The 23,719-nt window shown below is 44.2% G+C and overlaps 1 protein-coding gene across 2 annotated transcripts in view; it reads right to left on the bottom strand.

The window, feature by feature from the left end:
* MPP7 (MAGUK p55 scaffold protein 7) overlaps window positions 1–23,719 on the bottom strand; it is a 985,108-nt gene that overhangs the window by 338,084 nt on the left and 623,305 nt on the right. For both annotated transcript variants that reach the window (XM_086941601.1, XM_086941600.1), the window contains exon 7: window positions 7,097–7,228. In XM_086941601.1, the coding sequence (XP_086797727.1) occupies window positions 7,097–7,228 (132 nt within the window). The remainder of the gene's footprint in view (window positions 1–7,096; window positions 7,229–23,719) is intronic.

Below are 23,719 nucleotides of genomic sequence, written 5' to 3'. Positions count from 1 at the left end.
CAGATCAGGAACTTGTCCATAACTGGCTTATGAAAGCAGAGGAAAAGTGTCTCCATCTCTAAGCTAAACATTCGAGGTGCGTGCTGCCCCCCTCGCTTTGGTTTAACGATATGCTAAGGCATGAGAAAAATCTATGTAAGGTCTTAGGAATGCATTGGAGGAAATCCTATACCAAAGATGCCAAAACCTCTTATAAAAATGCTTTAAAAGCTTACCACAGTCTCTGTAGTTTGGCCCGGATCAAGTTCTACTCTCAAAAGATTTTGAAGGCCCAAAACTATGTCAAAACTCTCTTTAAGGTGGTAAAGCAACTCTCTGACACTGGACAGTTGACGCCCTCCCCAGTTCTCTTCCACAATAAATGTGAGGAGCTTGCCCTCTTTTTTATCAACAAAGTTGTTAACATCACTCCCTGCTGGTGAGTAATGGCTCACAAGGAGCTAAACTGGACCTGAATGACCTGTTCAACACGAGGCTGAACCCCGGTTCTATCTCTGCAGGCGCCCCTTCACCACATCTGGACACTTGGGGCCCCTTTGGGTACTGTGTCTTTCAACTACATCCTTCATACCATCAAATCAGACTCTCCTCTTAACTCCCTCCCTCCCTATTGGTGGCATTAGCTGGACCCCTCCTTACTACCCATGTTCATTGATCTCCTTGACACCTCTCTGAAGGAAGGGATAGTCCCCAAAGATGGAAACACACTATGGTCCTTCCCCTTCTAAAGAAGCGAATCTGGATTCTTCCAACCACTCGAATTTCCATCCTATTTCTCTGCTTCCCATCTTTTCTAAAGTTCTGGAGAAGCATATTAATGTCCAACTGTCATCCTTCGTGGAGACCCAGAATTTTTTTCATTCCTCTTAGTCTGGGTTCAGGGAGGGCTTTTCCATTGAATCCATCCTTCTGGGGGTGACAGACACTAAGGCACCGCTTGGACGAGATTGACACTGTGGCTCTCATCCTCTTAGATCTCAGCGCTGCATTTGACAGTGTCCCACCAAATTCTCTTGTAGGAATTGCGGACACTAGGTGTTGAGGGAATGGCCGTGAAGTGGTTCTACTCCTTTCTTAAGGACTGAACCTTCCAGGTCTTCTCCTCAGCCAGGTTTAATTCTCACGCTTCACCCTGTGGAGTTCCACAGGGCTCAGTATTGAGACCGTTATTGTTCAACATTTACATTCGTCCTGTAGAGGAGGTGGTTGAAGATGGGTTATCTCTTTTATCCTATGCAGATGACGCCCAGATCCTGTTCTCGCTTTCACCGGTGAAAGGTTACGGGCCATCTGACCTTAGCGCAGGTTTAGCAATATCTTTTACTGGTTGCAGCACAATTTGCTTAAGCTGAATGGGGCCAAAACCGAAATCATGATTTTAGGTAAAAGACCTGATCTCTGAGGGCAGCAGCACTGGCCCGCTGAACTCTGCGACCCTCGCTGTTTCTAACAGTGTTAAAAACCTTGGTGTCAACCTGGATGAGGCTTTATCCATGAAACAAGTGGCCAAGGTATCTTCCACCTGCTTTGTTGTGCTTAAATGGCTAAAACGATCTTATGGCTGATCCCTTTTTCAGCTCAGAGAGTGATCCTAACCCTCGTCATATCTCGCCTAGACTATGGCAATGTTTTATACCTGGGTGCTGATAATGCCACTATCCAAAGACAAACTCGTGCAGAATGCTGCCGCCAGACTCCTATCGCCTTCCGAAGTTTCCAGCATTCTCCATGACCTGCACTGTCTGACGGTTTCTAACCATATTACGTTCAGAACCCCCTGCTATATGTTCAGAATTAAAACTGGATCTGCTCCTAAAAACCTCCGAGACTTAGTCCATATCTACCATCCTTCCCGACCCCTGACATCCACTTCACAGATTCGGTTCACAATACCAAAAATCCAAATGCCGCATGTGAAAGGTCGGTCCTTTTCCTATTTAGGGCAAACACTATGGAACACTCTGCCTGTTGCCTTGAAAGACTCAGATTCTCACCTAGCTTTTCATAAAGGACTAAAAACCTGTTTTTTCTTTTTGCTTTCTTTTACTCTGCTACTGTTCCCTCTGTATCATCCTCTACTCTTGCCCTGCGCCGGGAAATCCTTTGGGGGTAGCGGAGCGCACTATAAGTTTCATAATAATAATAATAATAAAAACTGCTATGAGGTGGTAGAATTCTGGCATTTGCTGTAACCCCTGCAGGTTCAGCTAATTAACGAAGAGAAGTCTTGCTTAGGGGTACATCTTGGGTAGTAAATCCGAAGATGCTAAAACCCCCATGGGAAATGGCAGGGGAAGGTGACCAAATCACTTTTGTGCTGGAGTTCTAGGGGTATTATTTGAGTGACCCTTTGGGACATGCTCGTTCATATTTCATTGAAGGGTCTACAGAGGCAGATATGCTTGAGTTCCTGGCCTTGTCCATGAACTGCTGTGTGACAGCCTCTCCGTAAGTGCACATTATCATTAGGAAATGCATCAGTTGATTGCCCACTGGTCTTTCAGATGCAATTATGGAGATGAAAACTAGAGCAGGGAAAATGGCCTTACTGTTCCAACTCCTAAAAGGCCACCTGTGGACACTGGGGTAATTTTAAAAGTGAAGATAGTGATTACATACCTTGGGGTTGCTCTAGGAGGGCAGTAATCTCTTTCTGTAATGGTTTGGCTGGTATGTAGGCTAAGGCTAGGCCCATGCTGTCTCCATCTCATTCTTACCTTCCCGTTCACCTCCACTTCCTCCGATGGATGTCCAAACTTTTTAACCCTTCCATAAATTTCTCAATGACTGGTATTTTAGAAATAGTTTGACAGCACCTTTTCTTTAGATGTGACACAACAGCTGCTAAATTTTAATGGATTTATGCTTAAACCATTACAGTAATGGACAAATCTCTGCCGTTTAGTCCTGTAAAATACTTGTGTTTCAGGTTTCTTAGCTTCTTTCAAGATTTGCAATCCCTCATCTGAGAGTAGCAAATCGCCAAATTCTAAGATCTGGATGCAGAAGCTACTCTTCATGTGGCATTAGCAGGTTTGGACGTGGCAGAATCTTCTCATGGGATTGAAAGGCTATATTGAGAAGAATAGAGAAGCTGTTCTGTCTCACCCAAGTTGGTGCAATTAGACAGGATCATATGTGTTTGCCACTTATTCTAATCACAAGTGGGATGAGGGGCAGCAGGGAGAAAAATGTAGGCAAATATCCCTGAACTGCCGATTACTTAATGGCGTCGAGCGCAATGCCAAATCTTAAGTGCAATTCTGGACAACTGTTGTGAGTCACGCCCCCCCATCCCCCTCCATTTTATTAAGTAAACTCACTGGCATGTGGTATATTTTAATAAGAATCGCTTTGCTATGAATAGGAGGCAGAATTGCTCAAAGGGTTAGCTGAATGACCTTGAGTTACTACACACTGATTTTAAGGAGATGTTTATGTGGAGCTCACTGACCCCGATTTTCAGGAGAAGGTCCCGAGGAGACTACTGACCCTGAATGGTGAGGTTTAGCATGGAAGCACATCGGGGTGCAACGTAATAATCAGAGTGTTAGCAAATGACTATATTTACATGTAGTAGAAGCCACATTTATATATTACAACTATAAACAAGTTCTTTGCTTACGTTAACTGTATTACTTGACTGTAATTTTTTCTCTTAATGTTGGCCTAACTGTTACTAGGCCCAAGCCACTCAAATTGTCTCTTTGTAAAATGCACTATACATTTCACATATACTTTTCCCTGCAGGTGCTTTATAACTGCTTGTTAGCTAGAATAACCTTTTGTTTATGCTGAGAAACTGTTACATTAGGGAGCCTTAATTGCAACTTGGTCATGGATGTGCAGTGCGCGGATATGAGAGAGAGCATCCTGTAGTAAGCAGAGCAGATTGTTGCTACTTTCCAAAGCTTTGCAGCTGTGAGCTTCTTTGTTCTGTGATGGGAACTTAAGGAGATGACCTGCTCCCAGGAGACGGTGTACCCTGATTGGTTTATCCAGAAGGAGTTGGTGCAGAGAAGTTCCAGAACCTTCCTCTTCATATTCATTGTGTGTTTCTCAGAATAGTTTAGCAGATCCTGTCCTGACTTTGCTAATGGGAGACCTTACCCGATCATTGTGGATTTCCCCTAACCGTGGTGTTGAGTTTTATGCTTGAACATCCATTACCAGTCCTCTGAAGCTTAACTTGGTTTATCTGATGCCGGCACCTTCCTCTTACTGTCCCCTTGTCACTTTCAATGCCTTATTTAGCTTAGGGAATTTCCTTTATGGAACCAATCTATTTCCTGCTCTGTGCATTGTATCTTGCTATATTTAGCATTTTCTTCTTTATAATATATACATTCAGAAGGCATAATCAAAAGGATATATATGCTTATTTGATACATTGATTCACTGATAGATTTTAACTTGTTTGAAATTTATGAATAAACCTTCATGGTTTGGAAACCATCCTCTGTCATTTTTTGTGGAGCAAAAGTGTTTTCACTGTAATGGAAATGATATGCTAATACAAATTCATTTTATACGCTTGTAGTCAGTCAAAGGCCTATACCACCAGTTACACAACTTATTAGATCATTACAGTAGAATACTAAGGTACAGAAAAGTGCGCCGGATCAGTGGCATGTGCTGAGGAATCTATAAACAGGATAACAACTTTTCAAAGTAGAGTTATGAGGAAGCAAACAAGCAGCCACCATTTCTCAACTACTGAAGAAGGGCATTCCAATTCACATACATTTAAGAACCTGCAGCTGCCAAACAGAAGTAGCGAACCCTGAACTTGTAAAGTGCTACATTTTTGATATTACTGTTTTGCACTGAAATCAGAATGCATCCAATGAAAAAGAGAAGTGAGAGTAAGCGCAGATTTGTTTGTTCATGGAGCAGTACAAGGACTAATATTACAAACCGGAATAAGATAGGGGCACGGCGAGAGAGATATTTTGCCAATATGTATCAAAATTTCTAGGAATGCAATGCCACAATCAGAGGAACTGCCTGACACAGCATGGTGTGGCAAGGGTAGCACTTGTGCAGACACTGTATAGGTTAGTTATAGTACTGATAGGCCTAGTGATAATATTTCATAGTAGGAATTCAACAAATACTAAAAATGCCATGTGCAGGAATAATGCGTTTTTAGCTAACATAAAATGATTGTGCCCCCCCACTAAATGGAAGAGACAACCGTTGCTAATATCCACCTATTGTAAGGCCCCTTTCATAAGCAGCAATGCTGCCAGACCGCTGACTTTGGCTAGCTCTGCGCTAGTGATCGATCTTCGATACTGATATTTAAGCACCGGGAAGTTCCTGGAGTGGCTGTGCACTATACAAATCATCATTCATTCATGCTTTCATTCATGTACCTTCAGACAAACAAGTTCACTCATCCACCATCTGTCAAATGTGATCTTGCCATATCAGTCCCTTATCAATCGCCCTTCTTTCTAGTCCTTAACGGAGGACGGATCTCAATTTGAAAACAAGCTTTCTTCTCGTATTCATAAAATAACCTATTTATTTTAAATATGGGAATTGATATGCATGCAATCCAAATGCTAGACCATGACATTTTCCTTTATTTAACGACTATTGCTTTGGGGACATTTTTCCTATAATTTTCTCAACATCGGATTCAGAAATAGTTGTAGTTCCTGTTTCTCCTTTCTCTGTAGGGTAAGAGGGGTATATCATCCGCATGATAATTATAATCTCCTCCTTTAGTTGCATTTGTTACTGACTTACCTTTAATAGGTCTGCAATTTCAAATATTAGAATTTTCATTTTTGGACTGATTGCCTGCAGTACAGTTTTATGTACCTTCCTTGTAAAATCCAAGCCAAAGTAAGCCACAATGTAATAACTTACTGAGCCATCCTCATTATCAGAATGTCTTTCACTTAATTTGCTTCAAAATTCAGATTTGATGGGGCTCCTTCGAGACGTCTGCATTGTCGAGAAGTGAGCTGTGCTAGTATTGTTTTGAATTGTCCTTGGCTGTGTTCTAGTGTACTACACATACACACTCTACATTTCGTGTTCCTAAGGATCAAATTTTGAGTACTTGATTCCTGGGTGATGACCCTGATTATCGTTTTCAGGGTTTCATCTTACTTTTCATTTCTTCTCTGGCCCCACTGGAGGAGCTAGGGATTGCATGTGAACCTCTCCTCCCATTTGTTTGATCCATTTCCTAAAAGGAGTTCTCTTGACTACTTAATACAATGGTCTGTCTGAGTCTGGCCCACCTTCTCCTGGTCTATTCTTTTCTTAACTAACACTAATCCTTTTCGAGAGAATTGCGTGGGTTTCATGTGCGTAGCTTACTTGTGGAGGAGGGGTTTTGGGGGGGTGGGGGTAGGGGGTAGAGAGATGGATTAGAATAATGGGACGATTTCTGAAACAACTAGTATTACTGTCTAAGTACTTATTTGCCTCCATTGTTACTTGGTTACAGCACTATTGAACAATTATTTTGCATCTGCAGCAACTGAGGCACACTAACCAACTGCATGCTTTTATTTCCCTAGCCTCTGTCTAAACATGAATACACACCTGACAAGGGAGAAAAATTAACCACACATGTAGAAGGCAACAGATGCCTGCGCAGGTATGTGAGTGCACTAAATGGATATATATATATATATATATATATATATATATATATATATATATATATATATAAATATATATATATTCCTCAGTTTCCCTACAAGCAGAGGCATAGTCTAGTTTAGTTGTATGACTCCGGGATTTATATATTGAAAGGTTTTGCATTTTAAAGCTCAAAGGAGAGGATACAGAGGGGAGAGGATGTAGCCTAACGGCTTGAGCAGTCTATCTCAGATCTGTGGAACCAGGTTCGAGTCTCAGCAATGACACTAAACATCCTGTAATTCTGGGCAAATCACTTAATCTCCCAGTGCCTAACAAAAAAGAATGTGTCCTTGTGTAACGTAACTGGTGTTCATGTAAATCGTGCTGATATGCGATACCAAGTTCCTGCTATAAAAAAACTCTGTGGGGGTGGGGATAAAAATAAAAAAAGACAATTCATTTCCTATTCAAATAGAACAAATCTTACCAGCGGCTCTCTGTTCTTTACAAGCCTGATAATTTTCACAGAATCCTCATCATCGTCAATATCTTCAGGCATAGGGGGTAGCACAGGATCATAATTCTTTTGCGCTACAGTATCATGAACACACAGTAAAGCCTGAAATGAAAAAAAACAAGGTATGTTCAATATTATAGATTTGCAGTGAATTGTAATGTGGCGAATTGAAAGTCCATGCTATTTACAAAGATATTAAATGTAATATACTTATTTTTCGAATAAAAACGGTACACTTGTATACGCTGTTTGCATTCTTTAATTCTTAAACACTTTGATTGTTGTAACTTTTTTTGGTTCTGCAAATCGCGTAAACATATGAAAATGCAATATGCCACTTTAAAGAACACCATGAACATTAAAATATCCTCCAAATAATTTTCACATTTTCTTCCACTTACTGAAAGATCAACTAATATACACAACTTAGTAAGGAAGAGGGCTAGAAAAGAGAATTAGACCCAATAAACAAATGATCGAAAGCTTTTCAAATATGCCATGAATCCGGTCAAAGCTGGACCGTCAAGACTAACTTGGTGTGCGATTGTATCAATTTTTAATTGTGGCTAAGATGACTGTCCACTTTCATTTGTGAACAACAATACTTTTCACCTTGTATTTCTTCCAGCTTTTAAGGACGTTGTATCCAAGCACTCAATTCTGTAAGCGTTGCCACCTTTTTTTTTTACTGGAGCGTTAAGTTCTTGTGTGTTGTAGGTCATGGGAGGGGGGTGGTCATCCTCCCTGGTACTTCTGATTGCATCAGTGTGTATAAATACTTGTTTAGTGGTTGAGTCTTTGTTGCACACCAGTGTCCCTGTATGTATGTATGTATGTATGTATGTGTGTGTGTATATATATATTACCTACTGGCGGTCGCCAGTAGGTATATATAGTTAGGATTTTTTTCCTATGGGATTTTTGGAATTTCTATGTTGAATAACTTTGGCGTTTGTGGACGGAATTGGCTGAAATTTTCAGGAAAATGGCACATTTTGATTCTGAGCAGCCCATGAAAATTTGGGGGGGTTTCGTCAAGGGAGGGGCCGAGAAAAAAGGGGGGGTCCCAAAACGCGTTTTTCCCATTCATTTTTCCATAGGGCGGTTAGAATCACTTTTAGCTCGAACGGCTGAATGGATTTACACGAAACTTGGCAAAATTGTAGATATGGTTTGCCTGACGTGCCTTTGCTATGTCTTAAAATATGTGCTCCAGTGGATTTTGAGAAATTAACGTTTTAAAAAACAGATGTATCTGTGACAGCGTCCCGGTTAGCGCCCCGGTTCGCGTACCGGACGCGTAACGGAACTTCGCGAAGCGAAGTTGATTGGCTCTCCGGTGTCTGTCAACATTCTAAACAGTCCGGAGCGGCTGCCATGTTGTCTCTCGGTAGGATCGAGAGACAAGAGGTGGTGAAAAACGAAGGGGGAAATGAAGGAAAGGGGGCAAGGTAGACCCCTCCTGACCCCCTAGGATTGATGAGGGGGATATTAAAGTGCCCCGCGGGGCAAAAAATAAAAAAATTAATTTTTTTGAGATTTTGCGCCATAGAGGCGCTGCCCGGTTCGCGAACCGGGCAGCTAACCGGGCAGCTAACCGGCAGCGTAACGGGAGTCTGAGGAGAAGCTGATTGGCTGTCAACATTGTAAACAGTCCGGAGCGGCCGCCATCTTGTCTCTTGGTAGGATCGAGAGACAAGAGGTGGAAAAAAAAAAGTGTAAATGAAGGAAGGGGGGTAAGGTAGACCCCTCCTGACCCCCCAGGATTGATGAGGGGGCTATTAAAGTGCCCCGCGGGGCAAAAAAAAACAAACCATGTTTTGCGATTTTTCGCCATAGAGGCGCTGCCCGGTACGCGAACCGGGCAGCTAACCGGGCAGCTAACCAGCAGCGTAACGGGAGTCCGCCATCTTGTGTTTTTGGAGAGTCCGGTTCGCGTACCGGGTAGCGTTCCGGTAAGCGTAACAAGGGGAAAACCAAGAGAAACAGTAAAATAAAATTTAAGGGAATAGATTTCTACCAAACTTGGCAAAATTGTAGGGACTGTTTGTTTGATGTGCCTTTGCAAGGCCTCAAGATATGTGCACGTGTGGATTTAGTCTAATTAAGGTTAAAAAAATATATATTACTTACGTAAAATATATATTGCTTACGTTAGGGGTTTTGTTTGCGCTGCAGAGTCGATACGTCACGGGTATGCGACGCGTCATGAGGAGTCTCACGTGGCTACGTGATATGTCACGTAATAAAGAATATATTTTACAGCTATAGATATTAGCTTTTAAAAAACCAATGAAATTCACTGAAAAAACCATAGGTTATAGACCATATATAGTTAGGAATTTGCATTTACAAAACCTTGAAAATTCACTGAAAAAACCATAGGTTAGAGACCATATATAGTTAGCTGGACATTTTATTGATATAAAACCAATGAAATTCCATATATAGTTAGTTGCACTAACTATATATTTCGCGCATCCACAATCCAATGCTGGTGATGTCACATATTACATCATTCATGACTTGGTCAGTGACATCACTGATGACATCACTGATGGCATCACTGATGGCATCATCCAGTGTCTGTGTGTTTTTGTAAAGTTTAAATATGTTTTACATATTGAAGAATGAGTGGATGTATAAGAGTATGGATGAAGGATTTGATTGTATAAGTGAGTAAGTATGTGTTAGTATATGTGTGAAAATGTAAGGTGTTCTGTGTTTAACTGTATAGATGAAGACATCAAAGTGTGATTGAATCTTTAAAGGACTGACTAGGTGTGTGAGTAACTCCATGCATGAGTGGCAGTGTGTGAGTGTCTGCATAGGTGTATGAGTGCATATGATAGTGTTGTAATGATGAGTGATTGTATGGGTGAATGAGTGAATGTGTGGGTAGACGTAGGAATCAGTGAGTGCGTATGTAGTAAATGTTATTCGTGTGTCAATGGTTTAAAAAATGATACTCTGTATTTTACAGTAGGTGTAACAGAGGTTATATTAGAGTGTAAGGAGGTGCATTGTATTATCACATGAAGTATATCATCAGTGGTGTGATTATTGATGTTAAATGCGATGTCATCAGTGATGTCATCAGTGATGTCACTGACCAAGTCATGAATGATGTAATATGTGACATCATCAGCATTGGATTGCGGATGCGCGAAATATATAGTTAGTGCAACTAACTATATATGGAATTTCACTGGTTTTATATCAATAAAATGTCCAGCTAACTATATATGGTCTCTAACCTATGGTTTTTTCAGTGAATTTTCGAGGTTCTGTAAATGCAAATTCCTAACTATATATGGTATATAACCTATGGTTTTTTCAGTGAATATTATATATATATATATATATATATATATATATATATATATATATATAGTCACTGAAAAAACCATAGGTTTCAGGCCATATATAGTTAGGAATTCGCATTTTAAAAACCTTGCAAATTCACTTAAAAAACCATAGGTTTCAGGCCTTATATAGTTAGGAATTAGCATTTAAAAAACCTTGCAAATTCACTTAAAAAACCATAGGTTTCAGGCCTTATATAGTTAGGAATTAGCATTTAAAAAACCTTGAAAATTCACTTAAAAAACATAGGTTTCAGGCCTTATATAGTTGGGAATTAGCATTTAAAAAACCTTGCAAATTCACTTAAAAAAATAGGTTTCAGGCCTTATATAGTTAGGAATTAGCATTTAAAAAAACCTTGCAAATTCACTTAAAAAACCATAGGTTTCAGGCCTTATATAGTTAGGAATTAGCATTTAAAAAAATCTTTGAAATTCACTGAAAAATACATAGGTTTCAGGCCTTATATAGTTAGGAATTAGCTTTAAAAAAACTTTGAAATTCACTAAAAAAAGTTTTAGGGGTGTTATAGTTTGCTGGACATTTCACTCATACAAAACCATTGAAATTGCTCCTATATAGTTAGTTGGACTAACTATATTTCGCGCACCCGCAATGCACTGCTGATGATGTCACATATTAGATCATTCATGACATGGTCAGTGACATCACTGATCAATATGATTTGTGGGTGCCATTTAGTGACTGGTGAGGCAATGTAAGCTGCATCAATACCAATGAAATTGTCACACTTTCTTTAAATTAATATGCAAGTAGCCTTTGATGCAGAAGTAAGTGGCACTGAAAAGAGCAATATTTTTTCCCTAACTACAGCTTTGAGTCCATTCCACAGTACTTCTCTGGGTATAATTAGCATTTCTGGTGGTGGTCTCTGTTCCATCCATTTTGCTGTCCACTACCTGATTGAAGACTCCCGTAATGATGACAATCTTATACAAAAACATTGAGTCTGCCAAGGATTTTCTAAAGGAATTGGTCATTTCCTTGTTTCAGCGCATTCAGTGTGCCTTGTGTGAGCATTTACCAATCCAACTTACCTTTTACAAATGCAAATGTACATTATCTGTGATTCCAGAAAACTGGTTCCCATTTCTGATTACAATATGATCATCATCCTTCCTACTCAATGTGAAAGGAATGTTCCTCCATCTTTTCAGCCTTAGTGACCCAGGTCTTCTCTCAGATCACAAACTACCTCCTTTAGAATACGACTCATCTAACCTGATTCATGTTGGAGGTCCTCCTCCCACTACTGCCTCCGTCCCTGTAACATATGCTTCAGTTTGGTCAATAGTGGTTTCTCCTGTACTTGGGACATTTTGGCGGTTGCTATTTAATCAGAGGCACTTGGAATTACTTTCCAAGAGTCATCTCATTTCATGATATGATTTCCTTCTCCCCTTTACTCACTGCATTTGGGCTCACTTGGCTGCTATGCTCTTAGGGCGCAGGTAGTGCACTTGTGTCCTTGCCCAGTATGCTTGTTTCACAAAGAGGATCTTCTCGTCTAGGTGTGCAGCATGCCCCTGCCCTACTATCTAAGCATTTGATTCACCACTCCATGACTGTCTCAAGGGGGTTTTCTCAAATGTATGTCAACTCTTCCCTGTACCATCAGATGTTTATGTCTCTGAGGGTTCAGCACCTTCATGCCCTCCCCAGGGGTCCATCAGCATCTTTATCCAATCAATTTTCTACCACTAAAGTGAGGGTGCACCAATAGGGTGGGGGCAGAGGAGAAGTGAGACTCACCCTCTCAAGATGCTTTTCCTATTTTGGTGGGAACCCCTGCTTCCCCCAACCATTGTATCAATAGCCACCAGACGCCTGGCCAAACTCACCTCATCGTGTCAGCTCTTTCTGCCCCTTCAGCAGCTCTAAGTTTCTTCAGCAGAAGCCCAGCAGGCGGCTCACTCTTTGTCCACCAGCTGTGCTGCCAGCCCTTGCCCTATGTGCGGCTGCCCTCATCCTCCTGGACCTGTCAGCCACCTTCGACACGGTCTGCCACCACACACTACGAACACGCCTTCACAATGCCAGGATCCAAGAGAAGGCCCTGGACTGGACCACCTCCCTCCTCTCCAGCAGATTATGCTAGAGCGTCCGCCTTCCGCTCCAAAGCCACCAAGATCATCTGCAGCGTACCCCAGGGCTAATCCCTCAGCCCAACTCTGTTTAACATCTACATGGCATTGAAGAACCGGGATAACCCACTTACTGGGTCTCGGCGGCGGGGGCACCGCCCAAATTTTCCATACCTTCCATACTTAGTAATAGGAGACACAGGAGCCTTCGTCTGCAGGAGGAACCCAGATTTATTTCAATAGCCCGGGCTATGGAACAGAATTCCAAGCTAGTCGAAGACAAAACCAAGGAGGCTGCTACTTCACTCTGTAGCTTACAAGCCTTTTATACATTTTTCATCCCAGTCTTTTGGTTGTCAGACGATTGTTTAATCAGGGCAGTGTTTACAGTTGATAACCTGCTCAAGGCTTGGTACACAGTTCATTGTTCACTCTGCTTTGATCAAGGCTCAGTTTTTCAAGTCATTGTTCAATTGCCGTGATCAAAGCCCGGTCCTTCAAGTCCATATCAACCGCGTCGAACAGGCTGGCCTCAGGGGCCCTGCTTTAAGCTGGATCACTTCCTTTATTACAGGACGCACGCAATCAGTGAGACTTGGTACCTTCACAGCCCCCAGAATCTCTACTACATGTGGGGTCCCTCAGGGATCTTCATTGTCACCTTTAATATTTAATCTTTATCTTCGCCCACTACTACACTTCTTTTTTTTTTTAAATCTGTTTTATTGGTACACTTGGCATACAGTTACATTTCTTGTATGCATAATTCAAAGGGGAAACAACAATTGGAGCAGCTCGTACATCATCAATGCGAATGTTGGCGACAGTTGAAAGTTGATAAATGCGCTTGTTGTTAAAGAACTGCATACGTTGTCATGGGGTGGTCACTGCATTCACCAGACCATTCGCTTCACTGTTATCGTACTGCGCAATGCGCCCCGCCTGCCTTTCTCTAGTGCCTGATCTCTCCTGCCGGGGCGGGTAGCTTGATGGCCAGCCGCACCCTTGGCGTTCGTAGCTCGCTAGCAAGTGACATAGCTCGATGCCCCTCAGTGGTGTGAATAACCTGCTGGGCTAGGTTCCGGGCGGCTTGTATGTGTGCTGTGGTCTGCTAGGAGGTTCGGTGGCGTGCCTCCGTGTGGTGTATGGTTGCGGCAGTGGTTTGTGAGTGTGCTGCTCCCCTGTGTTTCGCCGCCGTGTATCAGAAGTGGGAAGTGTGCGTAGGGGAGGCAGAACCAGCGCGGACAACTGGGGGGCGTCCTTTGCTGTAGATGCCACCAATTCGAACTGGGGAAAACCAGGAGAGTGGGGGAGGGCGTAAAGATTCCGTTCTCGGGGTAAGGGGGGGGGGGGGTGCTGCAGTGCGGGTCCTGTCTAGGCAGTTTCGGGTGTATCGGTCTCGCAGGGTGCTGGCCTCGAGTGTGCTCGGGGAGGAGGTCCTAGTGGTGTGCGGTTGTTCCTGGTCTCGGGTGGGGGCATATTGGTGGGGTCGACTGTGTATGTGGGCTCCGCCAACCAGCGGGGGGGGGGGGGGGGAGGAGGGGAGTGGAAAGGAGAAGGAGGGGGGGGGGGGGGGGAAGGTCATGGGGGCGAGTAATGGACCGCATGGGCAGCGTGTCATGCCCGTATGTGTGTGGTTCCCGATTCTTCCCTTTCCCACTACGCAGCCTGTGATCCAGTCATGTCTCCCTTGCTCCACTGGGGATGAGGCATCTCCTTATGACATCCCTCGGCCGTGGCAGGCCCTGGTGAACGCTCTCAGGAAGCCCTCCCATGTTTCAGCTATTGGTATGGCCCTCCGCCCCGCCGTCTCCTCCCTACGTAGCACCGTGCCCTCTGCGGTTGCCCAGTAGATGAGGGAGGCACTCCAGTGTTTCGTCAGGGGTGGGTCCGCGGCCTTCCAGCGACGGGTTATGAGCCTTTTGGCGGTTATCAGCCCCAGATCCCAGAACCTCATGTGTGCCTTGTTGTGTTTCGTTCTGGCGAGGAGTCCCAGCACACAGGTGTCCCAGTCGTGACGTTGGCCCAGCGCCGTCCCTTTTGTCAGCAGCGTGTTGACATCCTGCCAGTACGTCCGTAGCTTGGGACATGCCCACAGCATATGTAGGAGATCCGCGTTCAGTAGTGCGCATCGCGGGCATTTGGAGGTATCCAAACCAAAGTAGCGGTTAATCTTGTCCGGGGACAGGTATGCTCTGTGCATGATATAGTACTGTATGAGTCTGAATCTCGAATTGCGGGGAACGTGTTGCGGTCCCTCCAGGATCCTCTCCCAGTCCTTATCCGACCAGTCCCTCCCTCTGTCTGTGGTCCACCTGTCCCTGAGCGACTGAAGGGAGGTCGCTGTGTGGGATCTCAGCGCCTGCGTTAGCCAGTGCACCACGTGCGAACCCGCCCCCATTACGTGTAGGTATTGTACTAATAGGTGCGTCTCGGGTTCCACTGACATATCGCCCCAGTGTTCCGTTAGGACCCGCAGCATTGATGTGTGCAGCAGGAATTGTCCCGCTGGCAGACCTGGATTCTCCACTAGCCCCTCGAACCGTACCAGGGCTCCGTCGTCATATAAGTCCGCCAGAGTCTCAAGCCCCACTAGCGCCCAGTCTTGCAGGCGTGCTGCAGTCACCACTCCCCCGGGCCTCGGCAGACCCTCAAGTGGCAGGGCTGGAGCGTAGGGGGTAGTGTCCTTGGTCAATCGCAGTGCTCGCCTGTAGCATCTCAGCGCTACTGCCAGGTGTAGTTGCGTCTCGCGCGTCGCACGTCTGAGGGGGTGGAACAGTGCGAGAGCCGCCGCGTGGGTCAGTGCTGGGACTGTTGAGGCTGTGTCATTTAGGTTCCTACCCGCCAACCAAGCCACCACCCATTGGAGCTGCGCGGCAAGGTAGTAGTGCTCCTGGTTCGGGACCGCGAGCCCCCCCGAGGATGTCGGGGCATACAATTTCTTCAGGGCCACTCTCGGTCTCCCCGCATTCCAGATTAGTGTACGCGTCAGGGTCTCCAAGTCTCGAAAGACCCGAGCTGGGACATACACCGGTATGTTTGAAAAATAGTACAGGAGTCTGGGTAGGACTATCATTTTGGTCAGGGTGATTCTGGCTGGGACATTGAGCGGGAGTGTGCCCCAGAAGTGGATCTGGGCTCGCAAGGAATTTATGGCTCGAATCAGGTTGCCATCCAGTATATCTGCTGCGTTCCTATATACGTGGATGCCCAGGTACTTGAAGGTACCGGCATACCATGTCAGCGTTGCGTCTCCTAGTTGTACCGCACAGTCCTGCATTTCCGGGTGAAAGGGGAAGACCCCAGATTTGCCCCAGTTGACCCTCAGTCCCGAGTGTGTTGTGAATTCGCGGAGGGCGTCGGTGAGTCCCGGGGGTATCCCTGTCAGGTCTCTGACGTAGAGGAGTAGGTCATCAGCATACAGTGAGACCGCGTGTATCCCATCTATCAACGGGATGCCCCATTCGGCGCCTTGCATCCTCAGCACCTCGGCCAGTGGTTCCATGGCCAACGAGAAGAGTAGAGGCGATAACGGGCAGCCTTGCCGTGTGCCCCGCCCCACCCGTATGGCCTCCGATATCAGACCCCCTATCCGGACCCTGACGGTTGGTGTTTGGTATAGGAGTCCCACCATGTCCAGGTATGCGTCGCCCAGGCCAAACCTTTGCATAACTGCCCTAAGAAACGGCCACTCCACCGAGTCAAATGCCTTCTCCAGGTCTAATACTATGCAACCCGATCGTGGCCATGGGCCTCTCGCGTATTCCTGTACTCTGAACAGCCGGCGGATGTTGTGTGATGTGCTGCGTGTGGGTACGAACCCGTTCTGGTCTGGGTGGACCAGGGTAGGCGTGTATTGGGCCAATCTCCTCGCCAGTGTAGAGGCTAGTATTTTGTAGTCTGTGTTTAAGAGGGCTAGGGGTCTATATGAGCCCACAAGCGTCTCTTCTTTACCTGGTTTCAGGAGGGAGACCAGGGTAGCTTCACTCAGAGATGGTGGCAGGGAGGAGTCCTCCAGAGCTGTCTCGTACAGTTTTACGAGTTCAGGGATCAGGAGGTCCTGGTATGCTTTATAGAACTCCGCCGGGAGTCCGTCGGGGCCAGGGGATTTTCCGTTGGAGAGCGCCGCTATGACTTCCCGGAGCTCCTCGGGGGATAAGGGTGCCGCTAGGACAGCGCGTTGGGCATCGGTAAGTGACGGCAGCAGTACCTGGTTAAGATATTCCTCCATATCCGGGGCGGGTGTGGGTAGGCAAGAGCGATACAGTGTTTTGTAGTGTGCGGTGAATGCTCCGTGGATCTCTGCCTGTGTGTGTAAGGGCACCCCGTTCATGTCTAGTACTTTCGTGACAGGCTTCGTCCGGTCTTCTCTATTGATGAGCCACAACAGCAATTTACCAGGCTTGTCCCCCCTATCGTGTGTGCGCGCCGCATGAGCCGCGAAATTCAGACATCTGAGTCTCTCCATCAGTTTTTCGTGTGCCGCCTGCGCTGCTTGAAGCCCAGTGTCGTGTCCTCCCACCGAGTCCCGTTCGTGTCGGCTCAATTCCTCCTCCACCCTGTGTAAGTCCTTCTCCACCTGCCGTTTGAGGTTCCCCTGTGTTCCTAAGCACTGTCCCCTAATGACCACCTTGAACGCCTCCCATTCCATCTGTAGTGAGGTGGCCGTACCCGCATTGTCTTCCAGCAGGCCAGTTAAAAAGACTTCAACTTGTTCAAAACCAAGCGGCCAGGCTCATCTGTAAACAACCAAAATGGCAGTCTATCAGACCTGGGCTGGAGAGACTACATTGGCTACCTGTGACGCAAAGGATTGCGTTTAAAACAGAATGTATTATTTTCAAAGCCCTACAGAATACAGGCCCAAAATATTTCAAGAAACTTGTTTCTAGGTACAATCCCTCACTAAACCTCAGCTCTGCCCATAAAGCTTTTTTAGCTGTCCCGACTTTTAAGAAAAACCCTCTGGAATTCACTACCTCTGCCTGTAAGGCAGAGTCCAGACCTCCTTACTTTTAGACATTCTCTCAAGACGTGGCTTTTTAAACAGGCTTACTTTTAGAGTATTATTTTTTGTTTTATGTTCTTTCGATAGCGCCATGAAGCGTACGTGCGCTTAATAAATAAATATTAACATAACATAACATTCAAGTCATTGTTTAATCACCCTGATCAGGGCCCAACAGTCAGACCATTGTCTAGATAACCTGATCACTGTGTCAAGGATGTTTACCAGGCTGGGAGCAGGAGATGGAAAAAAAGCTTGTTTACACAGGGCATGGGTGTCTCATGGCTTTCTGTTGAACTGCAAAGAACAGGGGGTTGGGTGTGCGACAGTTCCTGGGCAGAAATGCAGGCTGCAAGATGGTTTTTGTTGTGTCAGTTTAGATTTTCCTCAGGCATCAGCAGAAATGACCAGGTGGGTCGTGTGGAAGTGTTTGACACGAGATGGAAATGAAAAAACAATGATGATGCTGATCAGTAAAACACTTCTCCTCAGCATAGCTCGCCCACGTCGCCAGGACCTCAACATCATCTCCCATGCCGATGACACCCAGCTGATCCTCTCTCACACCAAGGACCCCCACACCGCCAAAACCAACCTTCACGAAGGAATGAAGGCCGTCGCTGAATAGATGAGGAACAGCCGACTGAAGCTGAACTCGGACAAGACCGAGGTCCTCATCCTCTGATCCACCCCTTCAGCCTGGGACGACTCCTGGTGGCCGACTGCACTGGAAACCGATCCAACACCCACAGACCACGCACGCAACCTAGGGGTCATCCTCAACTACACCCTCTCTATGACTAAACAGGTCAACGCCATCTCCTCCTCCTGCTTCAACACCCTCTGCATACTCCGCAGGATCTACAAGTGGATCCCCACTGAAACAAGAACAACCGTCACCCAGGAACTCGTCAGCAGCAGGTCGGACTACGGAAACGCCCTCTACACAGGAGCCTCGGCCAAACTCGTGAGACGGCTCCAACACATCCAGAACGCTTCCGCACGCCTGATCCTCGACATCCCTCGCCACAGCCACATCACACCCCACCTGAGACTTTCACTGGCTCCCGGTCAACAAGAGGATAACCTTCAAGCTCCTCACCCACGCACACAAGGCACTCCACAATACCGGACCAACGTACCTCAACAGACGACTCAGCTTCTACACCCCCACCCACCAGCTCCGCTCCACCGACCTCGCCCTCGCCACAGTCCCCCGCTTCCGAAGAGCGATCTCCGGCGATAGATCGCTCTCCCACCTCGCCGCCAAAACCTGAAACACCCTCCCCATCCATCTACGGCAGACCCAAGACCTGCTGACCTTCAGAAAACTCCTCAAGGCCTGGCTTTTCGAGCAGTAGCAGCATTCCCCACCCCAGGGCCTTGCGACCCTTACGGGTGAGTAGTGCGCCTTACAAATGATATGATTGACTGATTGATTGAAACATACGAGAAATCTACATCATGCAATTCAATGTGAGCTTTTTGACTACCTAATGCCATTCTCAAAAGTTCAAAGTGCAATACAAGTAAGAAATAAGCATCAAGAAAGTAATGCTGGGTCGCCTTAAGAATAGACTGACCTAGTGTTGTGCAAGCTTTAATGTTTGCCTATGGGAAAATCAGTTTTAACTGTTCCATGCAGATGTCTAATGAAAATTCACAACACCTTCGTGCAAACATAATTTGCTAGTTACCCACCTGAAACGATCACAGAACCTCGAAATAGCAGTAAGATACTTAGAGCTGCCTTAGCCTGCCTGTTGGGCTTTTGAAAACATGAAAATCGTATTTCTTTGTCAAACCCTTAACAATAAACTGTATTCTGCCTTCTCGTGGCCTACCATTAACGGAATTCTGTTGTGGTACGAGAAGCAGCGTAAATTCAAGTGATTTTAAAGATGTGCTCACAACGATAAGTGTTTTAAAGATTTGAAGCAAGGCCTGTTGCCACAGAACATGAAAATGGGAAAGGATCCAGTGTCTTGCTTATATTAAGCCACATTATGAACTTCACTTTGGCCTCCGATAGTCACAACCAAAGAGAGAACACTGGCTTCTTTAAATCCTCAAGGTGCAATATTCCAGCCGCTGGCCAAGGACGAAGACTCCGTTCTGATGTACTGGGTGGAGTAAATCATACAGTTTCAACAGTTAACAAAATGATGCATCTAGAGATAGATATACAATACCCCAACAAGGACAGAATAAAACAATCATTTTTAGAAGAAATGAAGCAGAACAAAATGTTAACATGAAGGGCAGGATATAAAGGAGCTTGAAGGTGCTCAAAACTGTGGCATGCTACAGTATATGGTAAAGTAAATGTTTACCAGGATCATTCCCTGGGAATGCTGTGCTCAACAGCACTTTGGCCAGCTGTGCATCACTGTCTCATCCAGCTGCAAGGCTCTGGGGGAGTCATCGGCTCAGGTACAGTGAAGAATGATCTCACGATAAAGCCAGCTCCCAATGTAGTAAAACTGGTTACAGATATAGTAGAGTGGATTTACATGCTAAAACGAGGTCCGTATGTACAATACTGGGACAAGAATAAGTCAGTAGGTGGCTAAGTGACCAATGCCCATGTTGGTTGTTAAAAGCTTGTGAGGGGTGTCCCTACAAGACATTTGTATATGTAGAGTTTCTGGACAATAACTTTTTGGAACGATTTTCTTTTGCAGAGAAGGGGATGTTTTCCAACTGAATTTGCTCAGGGTGGCAAACGTTTGGGTATCAATGGTTTCCACAGGTGATGAAGCTCTAGCTCACAGCAACCTCTTATCAAAAATGTGTGCCCTTTCCTAGCATAGATTGAAAGAACTCATCTAATTGCAAACAGTGACAGGGATTTCTTTATAGGATTATGTTTCATGGGGTTATGTTGCTTGGAGCCATCAAGCGAAATGGGAATGCCGCAAAGAAATCTTGAAAATTGCTTGGAGCAAATTACCAAAGAATCTCTGAAACAACTGGAAATAGTAATTTACTTTGACCCCTGACCACAGGTAGACAAGGATGGTTCCAAATCCACATCTAGTCAGCAGTATTCTTATTCAGAAGGGTGCCCACACTTTTCTTTTAGTGACGTGCCCTGGCAGCAAGCAAAGGCTCAACGTCCCGCCCACACAACAGACAGCTTGTTTAGTCCAGTCTTAGAATAGCTTTCCAGTAGAGCATTAACAGAGGAGATTAACACTCTTCTATAGACTTCCAAAGAATAGAATAGATAATCTATATTGCATTGTTTTACAGACGAGTGAAAACGTTATAGAAAAAAAGTGCAAATTCATGCATAGTTCAAATTGAGCAAACACCTTCCACAAACTTCTCCAAACATATGCGAACGAAATCGAGCAATTCAATGCCATGAAAGTGCCTATACTGTTATCATTAATTACAAAAAAAATCCAAAATAGGCTTCTTAGAGGGTCTATAGGTGCGTAGGCCTTCAATGTTGTGATGTATTTCTTGAATGTGCTCATATTATTTCAAATACTTCCTGACGTATGTTTGGTTAACTGACTAAAAGTGTTATGTAGGCAAGATGTTAAGGACTGTTCATGGACTCACTTGAAATGTTTTAACTACCGCTATCCCCAGTGGTACAGACTACTTTTGCTATTTATAAGTTACGCTCACTAAGTGAACGCTGACAAAGATGGATGCAGCAGCCATACAGCCATTTCTTCAATCCATGAAAAATTATTTAGAACCATGGCAATGCTGGGATTTTTAAAGAAATAACAATTGCTGCGATGTATATGGGCAAGTCTGATCAACATCCCTTGCAACCTTTAATTTGTGGTGTAGTTAGTGGTAAAATTTGAGTAAGTGAAATGGCGACTGTGAAATAACCCATGTTATCGCATTAGGCACACTGGTACCCCTCATTTGGCCGCAAATGTGCATCTTGATAAATGATGTTATGATGAAGTGAAATCCTAAACTTCCCAAAGGTCGCGTGCAATATTGTGCAACCGCTTAAGGGTCGTTTATAGGTACGTAATTGCACTAAATTGAATCTCCAGATGTATATTGAATATCATATAAAAATGAAAACAAAACGTAGGCCTATTCTCTGAAAAACACATGATACTACTGTATGTAGGAACATTCAAAACCTGAGGTTGATGATTACTTTCCCACATAAAGCATTATTTCATTCCATAACTATTTTAGCGTTTAAAGTATTACAGTGTAGAGCAAATCAATGATCTTTTCGAAAAGTCTGCTGAAAAGTATTGATAAATGCAAAGGAGACATAATTAAACATGAATGCCAATAGAACCCTTTTCACTTCAACGTTTAAAGAATTTTGCCCAAAAACATTTATCGATGTTAGTAAGTGCATTTATGTCGTATAGATAACGGGATAAAAAAATGTTAATTAATAGAAACATGTGGACAGTGGACACCGTTACAAAAGCAGAGATACGAGTCAAAAAAATGTAATTCAGTCTTTGCAAAAATAATTTAGCGCTGGAGTTTTAAGGCTCTTAAGAGGGATTTGCAACATTCTTTGATTTATCGTTCAGCAATAAAACCTGCAGCCCAATTCTGGACTTTTGAGCAGCAAAATATAGTGTAGTGTTGTTGCAAGCTTACTGGTGTGTGTGAATTAAAATGTTCGCATTTACCTTGAGACACCCCAAGCGATCCTTCAATATATTGCATATGTTATGCATCACTTCATGCTATTGTAGTTTGTGTTGCCCTGCTCGCGTAATGGGTGACATCATGGGTGGCCCATACTCCTCTAATCAGCTACGATAAGAGTTTAATATGTGCCATGAACTGCTTTAATTTTTTTCCTAAGGGCCATATGCGGTGTTTGGCTAAGCCATATACAGTACTCCATCCCTAGCGCTGTTAACAAAACTATATATCTAATGCCTATCTAATGCATAGCACTGGTCCCAGAAAATTACGCTAGAGTTTGACTGAAACCAAGGGTCAGCTCCTCTGTTATTGCAAAGGAGCGTCCCGCTGAAATCTATGAAAGTAATATTTTGTCAAATAACAGGTTATTTTCCGCTGTGTTGTGAACAGCCATTCAACTTTTCAGACTGCACAATACAAATTAGTAGTTAGGAAATGGGACACGTCCCATATGTTCCCTCATCATAAGTTATTCAAAGGATTAATGCTGACCACATAAATGTGAAAATAAATTCATAACAAGTGTAAACGGATTTCATCCAGACCACAGAACATATTGCTCCATGAATAACACCTCGTTTTAGAGACATTGTTAGACGGTAAAAATGTTTGTAAACTGGTTTGCACTCCTTGCAAAAAGCCCCCTACTGACCGATGCCATAAAAGACGATAATAAACAAATGGAGGCGATTGGTGAAAGTGTGCCGTCTACCTATAAAGTGGGGGTGAAGCCCATGGGCAGAAGATGGCACGATCACCGTGAGCTACGCGGAGAACATTTCATCACAAGTTCTCGCTTTTGCATAACAGTGAATGTTATTTCTCAATATATTAAACTGTTATCACTCACAAAACATCAAATAAAACAGAAACCGAATACTTGGCGATTAACTTGATAACTACAAGCAACATTTGTTAATCCTCAAAATCAGGTATAGCTCATTCTTTTCTATCTGACAAGTGATGGAGAGCAGTGGAGAGCCTCTACCTTTTTTCTGCTTTAAGTCAAGGACATGATGGATGAATGATTAGAAATATTAGTCATTGTTGGGACCTCTGTATGGTTTCTTAGACCACAACAATACAATGTAAAATCAACCTGAAAATGTTATCTTTGCGTCTGCAAATTTTAGTCCAAAACGCACAGTGCTCTTCGGATTCTAGAATAAATATGAAGGCATGGTTCAGCCATCTCCAATCTTACCTCCGTTCATATACTCTCTGGTCCTCCTTGATAAAATCGTTTTGTGCATGCATGGCTATCCAGTTCATTATTTGGCTACCTAATCATGAACTCACTGGAGTGGACCAATTTCTCTCTCTGAAGACAAGATAAGTCAATAGAACTGGACTCGTTTCTCTGATGAGATTTTTTTTACAGAACCAACAGATGAAGGACCACCAATGAATGCAGGAGGTAATGCTGACCACTGCCTCATGACTATGCACCAA

This window comes from Lissotriton vulgaris, chromosome 10 (genome assembly GCF_964263255.1).
Source record: "Lissotriton vulgaris chromosome 10, aLisVul1.2, whole genome shotgun sequence".
Lineage (NCBI taxonomy): Eukaryota > Metazoa > Chordata > Amphibia > Caudata > Salamandridae > Lissotriton > Lissotriton vulgaris.
The sequence above is the reverse complement of the archived record's forward strand: the minus strand, read 5'-3'. Positions and strand labels throughout refer to the sequence as shown.